This window comes from Nothobranchius furzeri, chromosome 3 (genome assembly GCF_043380555.1).
Source record: "Nothobranchius furzeri strain GRZ-AD chromosome 3, NfurGRZ-RIMD1, whole genome shotgun sequence".
NCBI classification, from domain to species: Eukaryota; Metazoa; Chordata; class Actinopteri; order Cyprinodontiformes; family Nothobranchiidae; genus Nothobranchius; species Nothobranchius furzeri.
In genome coordinates, this window is record NC_091743.1 from 67,086,857 (window position 1) to 67,102,955 (window position 16,099).

General features: G+C 44.6%; 1 protein-coding gene across 1 annotated transcript; it reads left to right on the forward strand.

Moving 5' to 3' along the window:
* The first annotated feature begins 5,017 nt into the window (after nt 1-5,017).
* On the forward strand, nt 5,018-16,049 carry LOC107385141 (myosin heavy chain, fast skeletal muscle). Its single transcript, XM_070549406.1, has 41 exons — nt 5,018-5,114; nt 5,292-5,340; nt 5,707-5,922; nt 6,163-6,306; nt 6,383-6,539; nt 6,629-6,656; nt 6,743-6,854; nt 6,938-7,030; nt 7,133-7,196; nt 7,276-7,374; nt 7,457-7,560; nt 7,652-7,790; nt 7,866-7,984; nt 8,074-8,223; nt 8,304-8,474; nt 8,555-8,861; nt 9,305-9,375; nt 9,487-9,574; nt 9,654-9,771; nt 9,848-9,971; nt 10,053-10,189; nt 10,269-10,524; nt 10,606-10,848; nt 10,923-11,099; nt 11,180-11,325; nt 11,405-11,495; nt 11,575-11,964; nt 12,041-12,167; nt 12,318-12,436; nt 12,525-12,721; nt 12,795-12,978; nt 13,049-13,214; nt 13,316-13,440; nt 13,563-13,871; nt 13,966-14,169; nt 14,776-14,901; nt 14,986-15,156; nt 15,240-15,344; nt 15,427-15,522; nt 15,633-15,764; nt 15,921-16,049. The coding sequence occupies exons 3-41, from the start codon at nt 5,719-5,721 to the stop codon at nt 15,939-15,941; spliced, it is 5,814 nt and encodes a 1,937-aa protein (XP_070405507.1). The 5' UTR covers nt 5,018-5,114; nt 5,292-5,340; nt 5,707-5,718; the 3' UTR covers nt 15,942-16,049.
* The last annotated feature ends 50 nt before the right edge of the window (nt 16,050-16,099 follow it).

The following is a 16,099-nucleotide window of genomic DNA, read 5'->3' on the forward strand; positions in this document are numbered from 1 at the left end:
CTGCCTTTTTTAACTACAGCCCTGCTTGACTCTGGTTGTGAGAGGAATCTTCTAGATCAGTCTGTGGTCACTAAACTGAGAATTCCAACGACACCTCTTCTCACTCCAGTTCAGGTTTCATCATTGGATGGCAACGCGCTCACTACCATCACCCACCGAACAGAGCCTGTCAAGTTGCAAGTGTCTGGTAACCACCAAGAAGTCATTTCATTTTTTGTTTTTCCCTCTCCTCAGTTTCCAGTCGTCTTAGGACATGAATGGCTTAGCATGCACAACCCCCACATCGATTGGAAGACTGGTCAAGTTGCTGCCTGGAGTCCTTACTGCTTGTCCCACTGTTTGTTGTCCGCTAGCCTTCCGGTCCAGGTTCCTGCTTCTAGTCCTCCACCCATTCCGGACCTTTCTTCAGTGCCATCAGAATATCATGACCTACAAGCAGTTTTCAGCAAAGATCGAGCTGCATCCTTACCTCCCCATCGTCCATATGATTGCAGTATCGACCTGCTTCCTGATGCCACATTCCCATCCAGCAGGTTGTACAGTCTTTCTAAAGCGGAACATGAATGCATGACCACATACATCTCTGAGTCCTTAGCATCAGGTCTGATTCGTCCATCCACTTCTCCCTTGGGCGCAGGGTTCTTCTTTGTTTCAAAGAAAGATGGTTCCCTGCGTCCTTGTATCGACTATCGAGGGTTAAATCAAATAACAGTCAAGAACAAATATCCTCTGCCTCTGCTTTCCTCCACCTTTGACCCTGTACAGAATGCAACCATCTTCACCAAATTGGATCTCCGCAACGCTTATCATCTTGTAAGGATCAAGGAGGGTGACGAGTGGAAAACGGCCTTCAAGACACCTTTGGGCCACTACGAGTACCTCGTCATGCCTTTTGGCCTGACTAATGCTCCCGCAGTGTTCCAGTCCCTGGTAAACTTCATACTCTCTGACTATATCAATTCATTTGTCACTGTATACCTCGACGACATTCTGATTTTTTCCAGTACCCTTTCCGAACACCATCAACATGTCCGCGCTGTTCTACAACGCCTTCTGGAGAACCGCCTTTTCGTCAAGGCTGAAAAATGCGAATTCCACGTTTCCTCAGTGAAATTTCTGGGATTTGTTCTGGAGAAGGGAAAGCTGAGAACAGACCCAGAAAAGGTTGAAGCTGTCCGTGACTGGCCAACTCCCACTACCCGTAAACAGCTTCAACGTTTCCTCGGGTTTGCACATTTTTATCGGCGCTTTATTCGTGGCTACAGCCAGGTGGCATCTCCCTTGACGCAGTTGACTTCTGTTAAAAGAGCCTTTGTGTGGTCAGCTAACGCTGAAGAGGCTTTTCAGGAGTTAAAGAGACGTTTCACTCAAGCTCCTGTTTTGGTTCGCCCTGATCCGTCTGTTCAGTTCACCATGGAAGTCGACGCCTCAGATTCTGGCGTTGGTGCTGTCCTATCTCAAATGTCACCTTCAGATAATCTATTACATCCCTGTGCTTTCTTTTCAAAGAAACTCTCTCAGGCGGAGCAAAACTATGATGTGGCAGACCGAGAGCTGCTAGCCATCAAATTGGCTCTGGAAGAGTGGCGCCATTGGCTTGAAGGTTCCGAGCATCCCATCATTATCTGGACAGACCATAAAAACCTTGCTTACCTGAAAGAGGCCAAGAGGTTAAACCCCAGACAGTCCCGGTGGTCCTTGTTCTTCACACGCTTCAATTTCATCATTTCCTACACCCCCGGATCAAAGAATGTCAAACCAGATGCTCTATCCCGCCAGTACGCTTCAGACAGAGACCTCGAACCCGCCACTATCCTTCCTCCATCTTCTGTTGTAGGAGCAGTTTCCTGGGACATCACCAACAAAGTTCTGGACGCCCAACGCACTGATCCTGACCCAGGTAATGGTCCCCCCAATAAACTGTTTGTGCCTCAACAGGTTCGAGGAGCAGTGATCCACTGGGCACATACTGCCAAGTTTTCCGTTCACCCTGGAATTGGTCGCACTCTCGCCCTGTCTCGCCAGGTCATTCTGGTGGCCCTCCATGTTTAATGACACTAAAGAGTACATCAACGCCTGCCATGTCTGTGCCCGGAATAAAACCACCAATCAACCCCCGGCAGGACTGTTAAATCCTCTCCCCATTCCATCTCGCCCATGGTCGCATATAGCAGTGGACTTCGTTACTGGCCTACCCCTCTCCAAAGGTTTTTCTGCAATTCTCACTATAATCGATAGATTTTCAAAAGCCTGTCATTTTGTTCCAGTGAAATCCCTTCCATCATCCACTGAAACCGCTAACCTCCTCATAACCCATGTTTTCAGGCTTCATGGCATCCCATCGGAGATCTTGTCAGATCGCGGCCCCCAATTCCTCTCCAGGGTCTGGAAGGAGTTTGCCACCTTATTGGGGGCCTGTGTTTCCCTGAGTTCTGGTTACCACCCCCAAACTAACGGTCAGTGCGAGCGGCTCAATCAGGAGTTGGAGGCTATGTTCAGATGTGTCTGCTCTTCAAACCCTACCAGCTGGAGCACCCAACTACCATGGATCGAGTACGCGCACAACTCCCACGTTTCCACTGCAACCAGTAAGTCCCCGTTTGAATCATCCCTTGGTTACCAACCTCCCCTGTTCCCTTCGGATCTATCCTCCTCTGTCACAGTTCCTCAGTTTATCCGCCGGGCAAGGAGGACATGGATCCAAACCCGGGCGGCCCTTCAGCGCACCAAAGAGCGCAACCAACGGCTGGCAGATCGGCACCGCAGACCCGCGCCCGTGTACAGTCCAGGTCAACAGGTCTGGCTGTCAACCAAAGATATTGGTCTCAAGGGTACAACTAGGAAACTTTCACCTCGCTTCATTGGCCCATATCCCATTCAGGAGGTTCTCAGTCCCTGTTCTGTCCGTCTTGTCCTGCCCCCGTCTATGAAGATCCACCCTGTCTTTCATGTATCCCTCCTGAAACCTGTCTCGTCCAGTCCGTTGTGTCCTGTTCCTGCTCCCCCTTCTCCTATTCGTCTCACTGATGGTGGACTTGGCTTTCGTGTTCGGCGGCTGCTGGACGTCAGGCCCAGGGGCCGGGGGCGTCAGTTCTTGGTGGACTGGGAGGGTTATGGTCCAGAACATCGCCAGTGGGTCCCCAGTTCATGGATTGAGGACCTTTCTCTCATCAGAGACTTTGACGCCGCTCGGTCTTCTGCTGCTGCCTCCTCCTCCGCCTCCTCCTCCTCTGCGCGGCCGCCGGGTGTCGGCCTTTGAGGGGGGTACTGTCATGATCTGTGCTGCATAACCATCTCTGCTGAGTGTTTTACAGGTGGGTGTGTCTGGAGAGCCCAGCTGTGCCAAATCAGCTCATCAGCGATCAGGGGATTTAAGGAGCAGCTGGACATCTCACCATTGCCAGATGATACTCAGTCTTGGGTAGTTTCTAGCTCTCCTTTTGACCTTCCTAAAACAATTTTAGAATTACTTTGTCTATTTGTTCCTGCCCTTCTGGCAGTTAACCTGCTCTGCCCTCCTGATTCCTCCAGGTTCCAGTCATCTGTTCATCTCCACTCTCTGCTATATCTTTGGAACCATCTACCACATTCCAGTCCTGCTGTTTGCCCCTGATCGCCAGCTCTCCATCACCCCACCTATCCACCTGCAGCTCCTCGGTCTCCCCCCCCCCCCCCCCCCCCCACAAAATACCGGATCATTCAGGAAACAGTAAGCCTTCTTATTTTTTCATCATCGTCTCACGTTGCTCCAGACTCTGACCTCTCTTCCTCTCTCAGACCCCACGGATCCCTCCAGTCCTGCAGAAGCTTCGGCTACCTCTCCCATTCAAAATAAATCATTTAAACTTACCTTCTGTCTCTCGGTGGTGATTCTTCATGTCGTGGGTCAAGAAATTACCCTCAAACATGACAACTTTATTGTATTTATCCTAGTGAATCTACAATTAAACAGGTAAACTAGTAGTAGCACATTCAATGTCAAAGAGGGTAAAATGTTATCATCAGGAGAGGGAGAATAATTAAATGGTTAGCAACAGTGTTCAAGACGATGGCTCTCAGTTATAATGAGTTAATTAAACGCTTTAGCAGGTTTCATCAACATTACAAAAGGAATAGTGAACTTTTTAGACATTTCACAGCATAAAAATTGAGTGTTTTTCATAAATTCATCATTTAGCTTTTAAATAGTTTTATAAAAATGGGTAATTATACATTATATCCTGCAGCCAGTGAATTTCATAACAAATGCTCATGTTTGTCTGACATTTCATGGGGTACATATTCTGAAGAGAAAGGAGCCATAAATAAGAATAAATCTCCACTTGTCTGATATCCGGGTAGAGATCAAAGGGTTTGGGTTTTCATAAAACAGACCTGAGGTGTCATCTTAAGGTTCTTACAAGTGGCAGCAACTGTTGGGTCCAGTTCTGCTTTTTTGTCACAGGAAAGACTCGTGAAGCTCCTGGGACAGAATACCAGTGACACGTGAGAGCTTCTCCACAGCTGATCACGAGTCTGATGCAGCCCTGCCATGTCTTACAAATCAGAACAATGTCTGGATCTAAAAGGTACCTGACAGAGAAAATCATGTTTATATTGAGTCAAAATTGTTGATTTGGGAGTGTTTTGGTATATTTATAGAGTATCCCTCCAGTTTGCAGCATCTGTTGAGCAGCATCACTGCTCCAAAAATAGTTTACACAACATAACATGACTCCTGTGATGATTCTTTGAATTTCAAGGCACGGCTGAAGTAAAATACTCAAAAACTTGTGTTTTTTTTAATATATGTTTTTTGTTCTTATTTTATTTGAAGTTTTTAGAATTTTAAAAATTGACTTGATAATCTCTCAAAGTGGTCTTTGAAATTACATGTTAAAAGTTCATAATATCCCAAAAAACTTTCCTGTGATAAACGTTCCTGGTTCAGCCTGCGGTGGAAAGCTTGTTTCGGTCTGTAAAGGGTGCAAAGCCTAAAGGTCAGCTCGGAGGCAAAAATACTCAAATCAAAGATCATAAAACTCCATGACCAAATTTGTGCTGCGTGAACTCTCATCTCTCTATATAAGACAGATGACAGGACACCCTCAAGGACTGTCAGGCAACCAGACAAGGTGAGTGACTTGCAGTCTTTTATTAGCAGGAGGAAAGCCAGCTGCTTAAAGAACAATGCAGGGCATGGCCACTCGCTGCCAGAGACAACACTGATGCTTTGTACAGTAAAGTCTTTACAACATGCAGCATGGTTTTCAAAACGTGTAGCCTATAAACTAAAATATTCCTTTCTTCAGAACCCTCGTGAGGCCATCAGCAGCTGTTCTTCTGGGCAGAGGAGAGAAGGTAATTTATTTAACGTTTCACAGCTTCACCGCAAATTTTAAATACACCAAAAACCTCATTTTGATTTATGTCATTGAAAAAGTGGCTGAATGAAAAGTTTTACAAATGGATTAGCATGGCTATGTTTGAGCAACAGTATAGATGAGTTTCATGTTGTTCCAATAAATATGCAGTAATAAAATGGTTCACATCATAAAAGTTCAACTTGCTTTATAACTTCATAAAGTTGTCTTTGTCTTAAAAATGTGGTTGAAGAGTTCAGCTGCATCATTTTAAGAGCCTTTTGTTTTATTTTGGTAGAGTATGTATTTAATAATTAACAGCATTCTTTTAATGAATGAATTTGTCTTGTTTGTGTTTTTCTAGTAAAGAATCATCATGAGTGGGGACGCAGAAATGGAGTGTTTTGGCCCGGCGGCCGTTTACCTCCGGAAGCCGGAAAGGGAGAGGATCGAAGCTCAGAACACCCCCTTTGATGCTAAAACAGCATATTTTGTGACTGAGCCCAGTGAGATGTACTTAAAGGGGAAACTTATAAAAAAAGAAGGCGCCAAAGCCACCGTGGAGACACTGTGTGGAAAGGTGGGAGTGAAGCATGTTCGGTTTTAGGATGAGACAGCTGAACAAACGTTTAATGTTATAGTGATGCTGATGTGCTTTAATGCAACACTGAGGACCTTCCTGTCACCATAAAAATGATTTTTTTCAGACATTTTCTTCTACTTAGCGGCACCATTTATCTCTCCATTAAAATAAAGCTAACATTTATAGATTTAGTGTACTAAACTCTAAAGACGCTGATGTCTTTCCTCTGAGCATCAGACTCTCACAGTGAAAGAAGATGAAATCTTCCCCATGAACCCTCCAAAGTTCGATAAGATTGAGGACATGGCTATGATGACCCACCTCAATGAGCCCGCTGTGCTGTACAACCTCAAAGAGCGTTATGCAGCATGGATGATCTACGTAAGTTTGTGTTGGTCTGAAACACACGATGAGTGCAGGCAGATGTGCATCACAGCCAACCTCTCTGACCCTCCAGACCTACTCTGGGTTGTTCTGCGTCACTGTGAACCCCTACAAGTGGCTGCCAGTGTACGACACAGTGGTGGTTGCAGGATACAGGGGGAAGAAGAGGATCGAGGCTCCGCCACACATCTTCTCCATCTCTGATAATGCTTATCAGTTCATGCTTCAAGGTATCCATCATTTTGCCACCTCATCAGAATCCCAGCTGCTCCTCATCAGAAATCAACATCTAATGATCTGATGTCTGACTGTTTTACAGATAGAGAGAACCAGTCCATCCTGATTACGTAAGTGTCTAATATTTTACGCAGTCCAGTCGCAATCATCAGTGTCTTCTAACTCTGATGTGTCTCTGAACGCACCACTAAACCAGCGGAGAATCTGGCGCTGGAAAGACTGTCAACACCAAGCGTGTCATCCAGTACTTTGCGACAATCGCAGTGGCTTCTGGGAAGAAAACCGAACAGGTTCCAGGCAAAATGCAGGTAGGTGATGCAAAACAATAATACAGTTAAATAAACAACTAAACACAGATGTGTTGGACTGAAATGATGAATGCTGCATTTAGGGATCACTGGAAGATCAGATCATTGCAGCAAACCCGCTGCTGGAAGCTTACGGGAACGCCAAGACCGTGAGGAATGACAACTCTTCACGTTTCGTAGGTTTTTATCTTTCAGTTTAAAAGATTACGTTTGTTTGGTGAAAATCATCTAAAGGTAACAGAGTTGGAATCATAACGGGTTAATACCTGTTTCTGCAGGGAAAGTTCATCAGAATTCACTTTGGATCGACTGGAAAGCTGGCTTCAGCTGATATTGAAACATGTAAGTTTGATTTTCTTGAAAGTTATAAAAAAACTCCTTTAATTGCTAAAACATGTTTCATTTTGACTAAACTAAACAGATCTGCTGGAGAAGTCTCGAGTGACGTTCCAGCTGTCCGCTGAGAGGAGCTACCACATCTTCTATCAGCTCACTACAGGACACAAACCTGAGCTGATAGGTCAGGAACCCATAAATATTACTGATTGTGATCAAGAGGATGTCTTTTTCTTCATGTTCACATTGATATTTTCTCCCTTCAGAGGCCCTTCTCATCACCACCAACCCTTATGACTATCCCATGATCAGTCAGGGTGAAATCACAGTCAAAAGTATTAATGACATTGAAGAATTCATTGCCACTGATGTAAGAAATGCTCAAATATACCCTGAATATGTAGAAAAAAAATTTCTACAGAATGGTTTTGATAATTTCCATTTTCTCTAACAACTTACAGACTGCTATCGACATCCTGGGTTTTACTGCAGAAGAGAAGGTTAGCATGTACAAGCTAACAGGAGCCGTGATGCATCATGGGAACATGAAGTTCAAGCAGAAGCAGCGTGAAGAGCAGGCTGAGCCTGACGGCACTGAGGGTAGGCTGCTCTCTTTGACACATTTCCTTTTTTAAACTATATAATTTTAATATTTGTGTATATTTTGTTTTCCAGTTGCTGATAAAATCTCTTATCTGATGGGCTTAAACTCAGCTGACCTGCTGAAGGCGCTGTGCTATCCCAGAGTGAAAGTGGGAAATGAGTTTGTCACTAAGGGCCAGACTGTCCCACAGGTGAGAGTCTTCGTTGCCCTTTAACTTATTTTACACATGAAAGTTGTGTATTCTAATAGGAATGCATCTCTTTTGTATCGTTAAACCAGGTCAACAATGCTGTCTCAGCTCTCTGCAAGTCCGTTTATGAGAAAATGTTCTTGTGGATGGTCGTCAGAATCAATGAGATGCTGGATACCAAGCAGCCAAGAAGCTTCTTCATTGGTGTCTTGGACATTGCTGGGTTTGAAATTTTTGACGTGAGCATCTCTGGCTGATTCATCAAACGAAGGGCTGATATTTTCTGTGTAATTAGAACTTTTGTTCATGATTCGTTTAGTACAACAGCCTGGAACAGCTGTGCATCAACTTCACCAATGAAAAGCTGCAGCAGTTCTTCAACCACCACATGTTCGTCCTGGAGCAAGAAGAGTACAAGAAGGAGGGAATCGAGTGGGAGTTCATCGACTTCGGCATGGACTTGGCTGCCTGCATTGAGCTTATTGAGAAGGTTTGACCCTCAGGCTGGAACAGAAAACAAAGTGATGACTTGAATCTTTTGTGCTTTTAACAATCATCTTGTCATGGCAGCCAATGGGCATCTTCTCCATCCTTGAAGAGGAGTGCATGTTCCCAAAGGCTACAGACATGACCTTCAAGAGCAAACTGTATGACCAGCATCTGGGAAAGAGCGCCCCCTTCCAGAAGCCAAAACCTGCCAAAGGCAAAGCTGAGGCTCATTTCTCTCTGATGCACTATGCTGGTACTGTGGACTACAATGTCACAGGTTGGCTGGAAAAGAACAAGGACCCTCTGAATGACTCAGTGGTGCAGCTCTACCAGAAGTCTTCAGTCAAGCTGTTGGCCTTCCTGTATGTTTCTCATGCTGGATCAGAAGGTAGAAACCAGATTTGTATGAGAAGACTTGATTTTTTAAAGGTGCAATATGTAAGATTTCTAACAGTCACATGTTTCAGTCATGTTGGAAGGAAGATTATACAGAAGTAGATGTCAGTCTCAGTTGAAGGTGGGGTAGTCACTTTTTCTCCTTTCAAAAAACCAACAGAGGGTTAGGAATGAGACAATAACTTCAGTTTTGTCTTTGTTTGACTGGAGAAAGTTTGACAGCATCCAGTCATTGACTTGCTTCAAACACTGACAGAGTGAGTCTAGTGGATCCACAGTCATTAGGGGATTGAGCTAGGTAGATCTGGGTGTCATCTGCATAACAAAAAAATCACAGTTTCCTTTAAATTTTATTACATTTTGTAACATCTTCATAAAGTTTGTACAAATAAATGTTTAAATAAAATATTTAATCAACAATAACATTTGTTGCAGCTGAGGGAGGTGGAAAGAAAGCTGGCAAGAAGAAGGGTGGATCATTCCAGACTGTATCTGCTCTGTTCAGGGTGAGAATTACAAATGACTGCTAGTAAATGTGTGACGCTCCTCAAACAGCAGCTAATAAAGGTAACACAAATAAATAACTACCTCTAATTATAAATCTTTTCATATTTCAGGAGAATCTTGGCAAGCTGATGACCAACCTGAGGAGCACTCATCCTCATTTTGTGCGCTGCTTGATTCCAAACGAGTCAAAGACTCCTGGTGAGCTGAATCTCTTTCTCACTTTGTAAATATAAACTAAAATCATGCAGCAGAAGACTAAACCCATCTTGACTCCCAGGTCTGATGGAGAACCACCTGGTCATCCACCAGCTGAGGTGTAACGGTGTGCTGGAGGGGATCAGGATCTGCAGGAAAGGTTTCCCCAGCAGAATTCTCTACGGTGACTTCAAGCAGAGGTGAGTCTTCACAGGCTGAGAAAAATGCCGTTTTAACATAAAAGCTGCAGATCGACTGAACCATGAAAACTTTTAGGTACAAAGTACTGAATGCCAGCGTCATCCCTGAGGGTCAGTTCATCGACAACAAGAAGGCCTCAGAGAAACTACTGGGCTCTATCGATGTGGACCACACTCAGTACAAATTTGGACACACTAAGGTAGAATTTTAAAAGTTTTTACAGAAACAGGAATCCGTAACTTGCAGCTGTAACTAATTGTGAGACCATTTTGGTGCGCAGGTGTTCTTTAAAGCCGGCCTGTTGGGAGTTCTGGAGGAGATGAGAGATGATAAATTGGCTGAGCTGGTCACAATGACTCAGGCTCTTTGCAGAGGATTCCTCATGAGGCGCGAGTTTGTCAAAATGATGGAGAGACGGTAATTTTTCTGATGTTTTTTAAGTATGTGCTGAATGCTACGTAATTCACAGGCTAACTTATTTTGGTTCTGTTTTCAGAGATGCCATTTTCACCATCCAGTACAACATCCGAGCATTCATGAACGTCAAAACTTGGCCATGGATGAAGCTGTACTTCAAGATCAAACCACTGCTGAAGAGCGCAGAGACGGAGAAGGAGATGGCCCAAATGAAGGAGGACTTTGCAAAGACCAAAGAGGACCTGGCAAAGGCTCTGGCCAAGAAGAAAGAACTGGAGGAGAAAATGGTTTCCCTCCTTCAGGAGAAGAATGACTTGTTATTGCAAGTGCAGTCTGTGAGTTTTATCACCACGTTGTTGAAATGCCACTAAAATCCCCTTTTTATTAAAAAAATACATAATTGCTTTGACTTTAAGGAAGGTGAAAACCTGGCCGATGCAGAGGAAAGATGTGAAGGGCTCATTAAAGCTAAAATCCAGCTTGAGGCCAAGGTCAAAGAGACGGCTGAGAGACTGGAGGATGAGGAGGAGATCAACGCTGAGCTGACAGCAAAGAAGAGGAAACTTGAGGACGAGTGTTCTGAGTTAAAGAAGGACATAGATGACTTGGAGCTCACTCTGGCCAAAGTGGAAAAGGAGAAACACGCCACTGAAAACAAGGCAGGTCCATCAGTCACAGTTTGAGTCTAACATCCACTTGTTGCACACCTAAACCCTTTTGTTTTCCAACCCAGGTTAAAAACCTGGTTGAGGAAATGACTTCCCAAGATGAGATGATTGCTAAACTAACAAAAGAGAAGAAAGCCCTCCAAGAGGCCCACCAGCAGACCCTCGATGACCTGCAGGCAGAGGAAGACAAAGTCAACACTCTGACGAAGGCCAAGACCAAACTGGAGCAGCAAGTCGATGATGTGAGCAGCAAAAAGTACCTTAAAAAACCCGACTTAAGACCTATAATGTTACCTTATGAACATTTATATATCCGTGACAGCTCGAAGGCTCTCTGGAACAAGAAAAGAAGCTCCGTATGGATCTCGAGCGAGCTAAACGAAAGCTTGAGGGAGACCTGAAGCTGGCTCAGGAGTCATTAATGGATCTGGAGAATGACAAGCAGCAGTCTGAGGAGAAGATAAAGAAGTGAGAATATGATTTTATTTTAAAACAGTTGATCTTTTCTTGGATGTTTTGCTGAAACAAAAATCATTTTCCCTTTTAGAAAAGACTTTGAGATAAACCAGCTCCTCACCAGGATTGAAGACGAGCAGTCTCTTGGTATCCAGTTACAGAAAAAGATTAAAGAACTTCAGGTATAATCGGTGCTAACAAGAAGCCCTTTAGATGTAGTACACATTTATTTACTTGAATCTTTGTTTACGTTTGTTTCAGGCTCGCATTGAGGAGCTGGAAGAGGAAATCGAGGCTGAGCGAGCTGCTCGGGCCAAGGTGGAGAAGCAGAGGTCGGATCTCTCCAGGGAACTTGAGGAGATCAGCGAGAGGCTCGAAGAAGCTGGAGGAGCCACAGCAGCTCAGATTGAGATGAACAAGAAGCGCGAGGCCGAGTTCCAGAAGCTGCGTCGGGATCTGGAAGAGTCCACCCTTCAGCACGAGGCCACGGCTGCAGCTCTGCGCAAGAAGCAGGCTGACAGCGTGGCAGAGCTGGGAGAGCAGATCGACAACCTCCAGAGAGTCAAACAAAAGCTGGAGAAGGAGAAAAGCGAGTACAAGATGGAGATCGATGACCTCTCCAGCAACATGGAGTCTATTGCAAAATCAAAGGTAACGAGGTGAAATCATACATTTTTCAAAGATTTTTTTTAAAGGGAGGATTAAATCTATCTTTTTTCTTTTTCAGGGAAACTTGGAAAAGATGTGCAGGACCTTGGAGGATCAGCTGAGCGAGCTGAAAGCCAAGAATGAGGAGAACGTTCGTCAGCTGAATGACATCAGTGCACAAAAAGCACGACTCCAGACTGAAAATGGTACAAACTTCACTTTCGAGGTTCATTTTACCGCAAAAGAATAAAAATCTGCATCAGTAAGAGTTGTCTGAATGTTGCACACTACAGACACTCCGTGATACGTTGACTCAGTCTTACTCAGGTCTTGTTTTGGTAACCGTCCTCACACAGGCGAAATTAGCCGACAGCTGGAGGAGAAAGAAGCTCTTGTGTCTCAGCTGACCAGAGGCAAACAGGCTTACACTCAGCAGATTGAGGAACTGAAGAGACACATAGAGGAGGAAGTGAAGGTAAATAACTAAAAAAGAAGGAAGACAAAAAGATAAACTCCAAGATGACTGATTTGGAGGATTCGATCTGTTCTGTATTTTATTGAAGGCCAAGAACGCTCTGGCTCATGCAGTTCAGTCGTCTCGTCATGACTGTGACCTGCTCAGAGAGCAGTATGAGGAGGAGCAGGAGGCCAAGGGTGAGCTTCAGCGTGCGATGTCCAAGGCTAACAGCGAGGTGGCTCAGTGGAGAACCAAGTATGAGACTGATGCCATTCAGCGCACTGAGGAGCTGGAGGAGGCCAAGTAGGTTTTAAAGTTGTCTGATTGTCTAAGGCACATTGTGCTTCTAAGTCTGAAAAGGAACCATTTTTTGCAGGAAGAAGCTGGCCCAGCGTCTTCAGGATGCTGAGGAATCCATCGAGGCTGTGAATGCTAAATGTGCCTCACTAGAGAAGACTAAACAGAGGCTGCAGGGTGAGGTGGAGGACCTGATGATCGACGTGGAGAGAGCAAACGCTCTGGCTGCGAACCTCGACAAGAAGCAGAGGAACTTTGATAAGGTTGGATTTTTAGCTGACGTGATGTGAGATCTAAAACAAGCAGAAACTCCAAAGTTTGTTGTCCCCTTAGGTTCTTGCTGAGTGGAAGCAGAAGTATGAAGAGAGCCAGGCTGAGCTGGAGGGAGCTCAGAAGGAGGCTCGCTCTATGAGCACAGAGCTGTTCAAAATGAAGAACTCTTATGAAGAAGCTCTGGACCACCTGGAGACCCTGAAGAGGGAGAACAAGAACCTGCAACGTAGGACAACTGAAGCTCCTTTACATCCACGGTTTTCCAAAAATATGTTGAGATGGTTAAATATTAACATTTCTTTGTGTGCTGAAATCTTGCTTTAACAGAGGAGATTTCAGATCTGACTGAGCAGCTTGGGGAGACCGGAAAGACGATCCATGAGCTTGAAAAGGGAAAGAAGACAGTGGAGAGTGAGAAGTCAGAAATCCAGACTGCTTTAGAGGAAGCAGAGGTAACCTTGTACTTTAAAACTGCTGAAACTGAAATTGTAAACTACCAAACGTCAACAAAATGATTAAGCTGAGGTACAAAACACACATTAAAACATAACTCCTTCTGTTAATGTGCACACAGGCCACACTGGAGCATGAAGAGTCCAAGATTCTCCGCATCCAGCTGGAGCTTACCCAAGTTAAGAGCGAAATTGACAGAAAGCTTGCAGAAAAGGACGAGGAGATTGAACAGATCAAGAGAAACAGCCAGAGGGTGATTGAGTCCATGCAGAGCACTCTGGATGCTGAAGTCAGGAGTAGGAATGACGCTTTAAGAATTAAGAAGAAGATGGAAGGAGACCTCAACGAGATGGAGATTCAGCTGAGCCACGCTAACCGACAGGCTGCTGAGGCTCAGAAACAGCTGAGGAACTTGCAGGGACAGCTTAAGGTGCAACGATTGAGAGATATAATACTTCATACAGCATTCACATTCTGCATGGGAAGGAAAATAGCAGTTTACATATGTTATTGTTTTATATCAGGATGCCCAACTCCATCTTGATGAAGCACTTAGAGGCCAGGATGACATGAAGGAGCAGGTTGCGATGGTGGAGCGCAGGAACAACCTGATGGTGGCTGAGATCGAGGAGCTGAGAGCTGCACTCGAGCAGACGGAGAGAAGCCGCAAAGTGGCTGAACAGGAACTGCTGGATGCCAGCGAGCGAGTGACATTGCTGCACTCTCAGGTATCTCTCTTTTAGCACTTACCAGTGCATCTGCTGTCATTCATCTTTAAGCTATTGCTTTTAAACTGGTTTCAGTGATTCTTGAGCAGCTTCACATGGGACAGCAGCACTCTGCAGCCTTCTCCTGGCCAGAAACTGGACTAAACAGCTTTGGTCGTTTGGGTAGGAACACTAGTGGGAAGGCTCTACCTGTTTTACGGCAATGAGTGTTCACACTGCCGGTAGCTCATATGAAGTTTAACAGTTAGCTTTTTGAGTTCACCAAAAAAAGCAAGAAGAGGAAGAGGAATTTATTCTTTTTGTTGGCATCATGGCGGAGCCTGGAATAGTAAAATGGCCGGAATTTATGTAACACCTTCCAGGGTTCTACAACCCCCCAAGGCACTTTGCAAAACAAACAGTAATGAACAATTTTCTTTACATCCGAACCGCCAATAAACAGAACTTCATAAAAACAAGCAAATTACATTACCTTGTCTGACGACATCGATATCTGCAAAGGTGGCGCTAGCAGACTGCGGGAGGGTTGTGATTTTGCTTTTAACCAGCAGGGGACAGAAGTGTGAAAATTAATGAGTATTACTTTGGTTATTCGTTTTGTTATAGAATACCAGTCTCATCAACACCAAGAAGAAGCTAGAGGCTGATTTTGTTCAGATCCAAGGGGAGGTGGAGGATGCTGTTCAGGAAGCAAGAAATGCTGAGGAAAAAGCCAAGAAGGCCATCACTGATGTGAGTTGTCTCACTTAGGAGCCATCCATCCATGAACGTGTATCCTAAATGACCAAACAAATAAAATATGGTGAAATATTTCAGGCTGCTATGATGGCAGAAGAGCTGAAGAAGGAGCAGGACACCAGCGCTCATTTGGAGAGGATGAAGAAGAATTTGGAGGTCACAGTGAAGGACCTGCAGCATCGTCTTGATGAAGCTGAAAACCTGGCCATGAAGGGAGGCAAGAAGCAGCTCCAGAAGCTGGAAGCTCGGGTAAAATCTCCTCAACAGCTTGAGTTTGGTCTTTGTCTTTCGGTTTATTCTTGAGCTCCCAGCAAAAGCTGTTTATTAATCAGGTACGTGAGCTGGAGGCTGAGGTTGAAAGTGAGCAGCGGCGAGGAGCGGAGGCCGTCAAAGGTGTTCGCAAATACGAGAGAAGAGTCAAGGAGCTCAGCTATCAGGTTGGAAGCTTTTTTATGGTTCTCAGTTAGAGAAACCTAAGAAACATGTGCTCATTGGCACATTTATTAATGTAAACTGCAGACCGAGGAGGACAAGAAGAATATCGTCAGGCTGCAAGATCTGGTGGACAAGCTGCAGCTAAAAGTGAAGGCCTATAAGAGACAGTCAGAGGAGGCTGTAAGTTACATTCATGTTTTATTTTTACAGTTATGTACAAATATATTTAGGCTGTTTTTTGATGGTAAACCTGGTTTGATGACATTAACCAATGTTGAATTACCTGACAGGAGGAGCAGGCCAACACTCACATGTCCAGGCTGAGGAAGGTGCAGCATGAGTTGGAGGAAGCCCAGGAGCGTGCCGACATCGCCGAGTCCCAGGTCAACAAGCTGAGGGCCAAGAGTCGGGAAGTCGGAAAAGTAAGTCAGGTCAAACTCAACGTCAAAAGCTGCTGTGGGTAAACAGAATTTAATGCATGAGTTGTGTGGAAGCTGATGATTTAATTTAAAGCTGCTGCATGAATGCACATTCTCTCTGTCAACTTTCTCAAAGGTTATTATTTTTCACCTTTTCAGGCAAAGGAGTCTGAGGAATAAGCTAAAACCTTTGTGGGAGGCCAAATGAAAATCATAAAATATGAGTTTTCATTGAATTTCTCACATCAAAAGTTGTAAATCTACCATTAATAAAAGATGCAAACCTTCTGCCTTTGAACTTTTGTTTTTCTTGTTGCCTCAAGTAAAACACAATATAA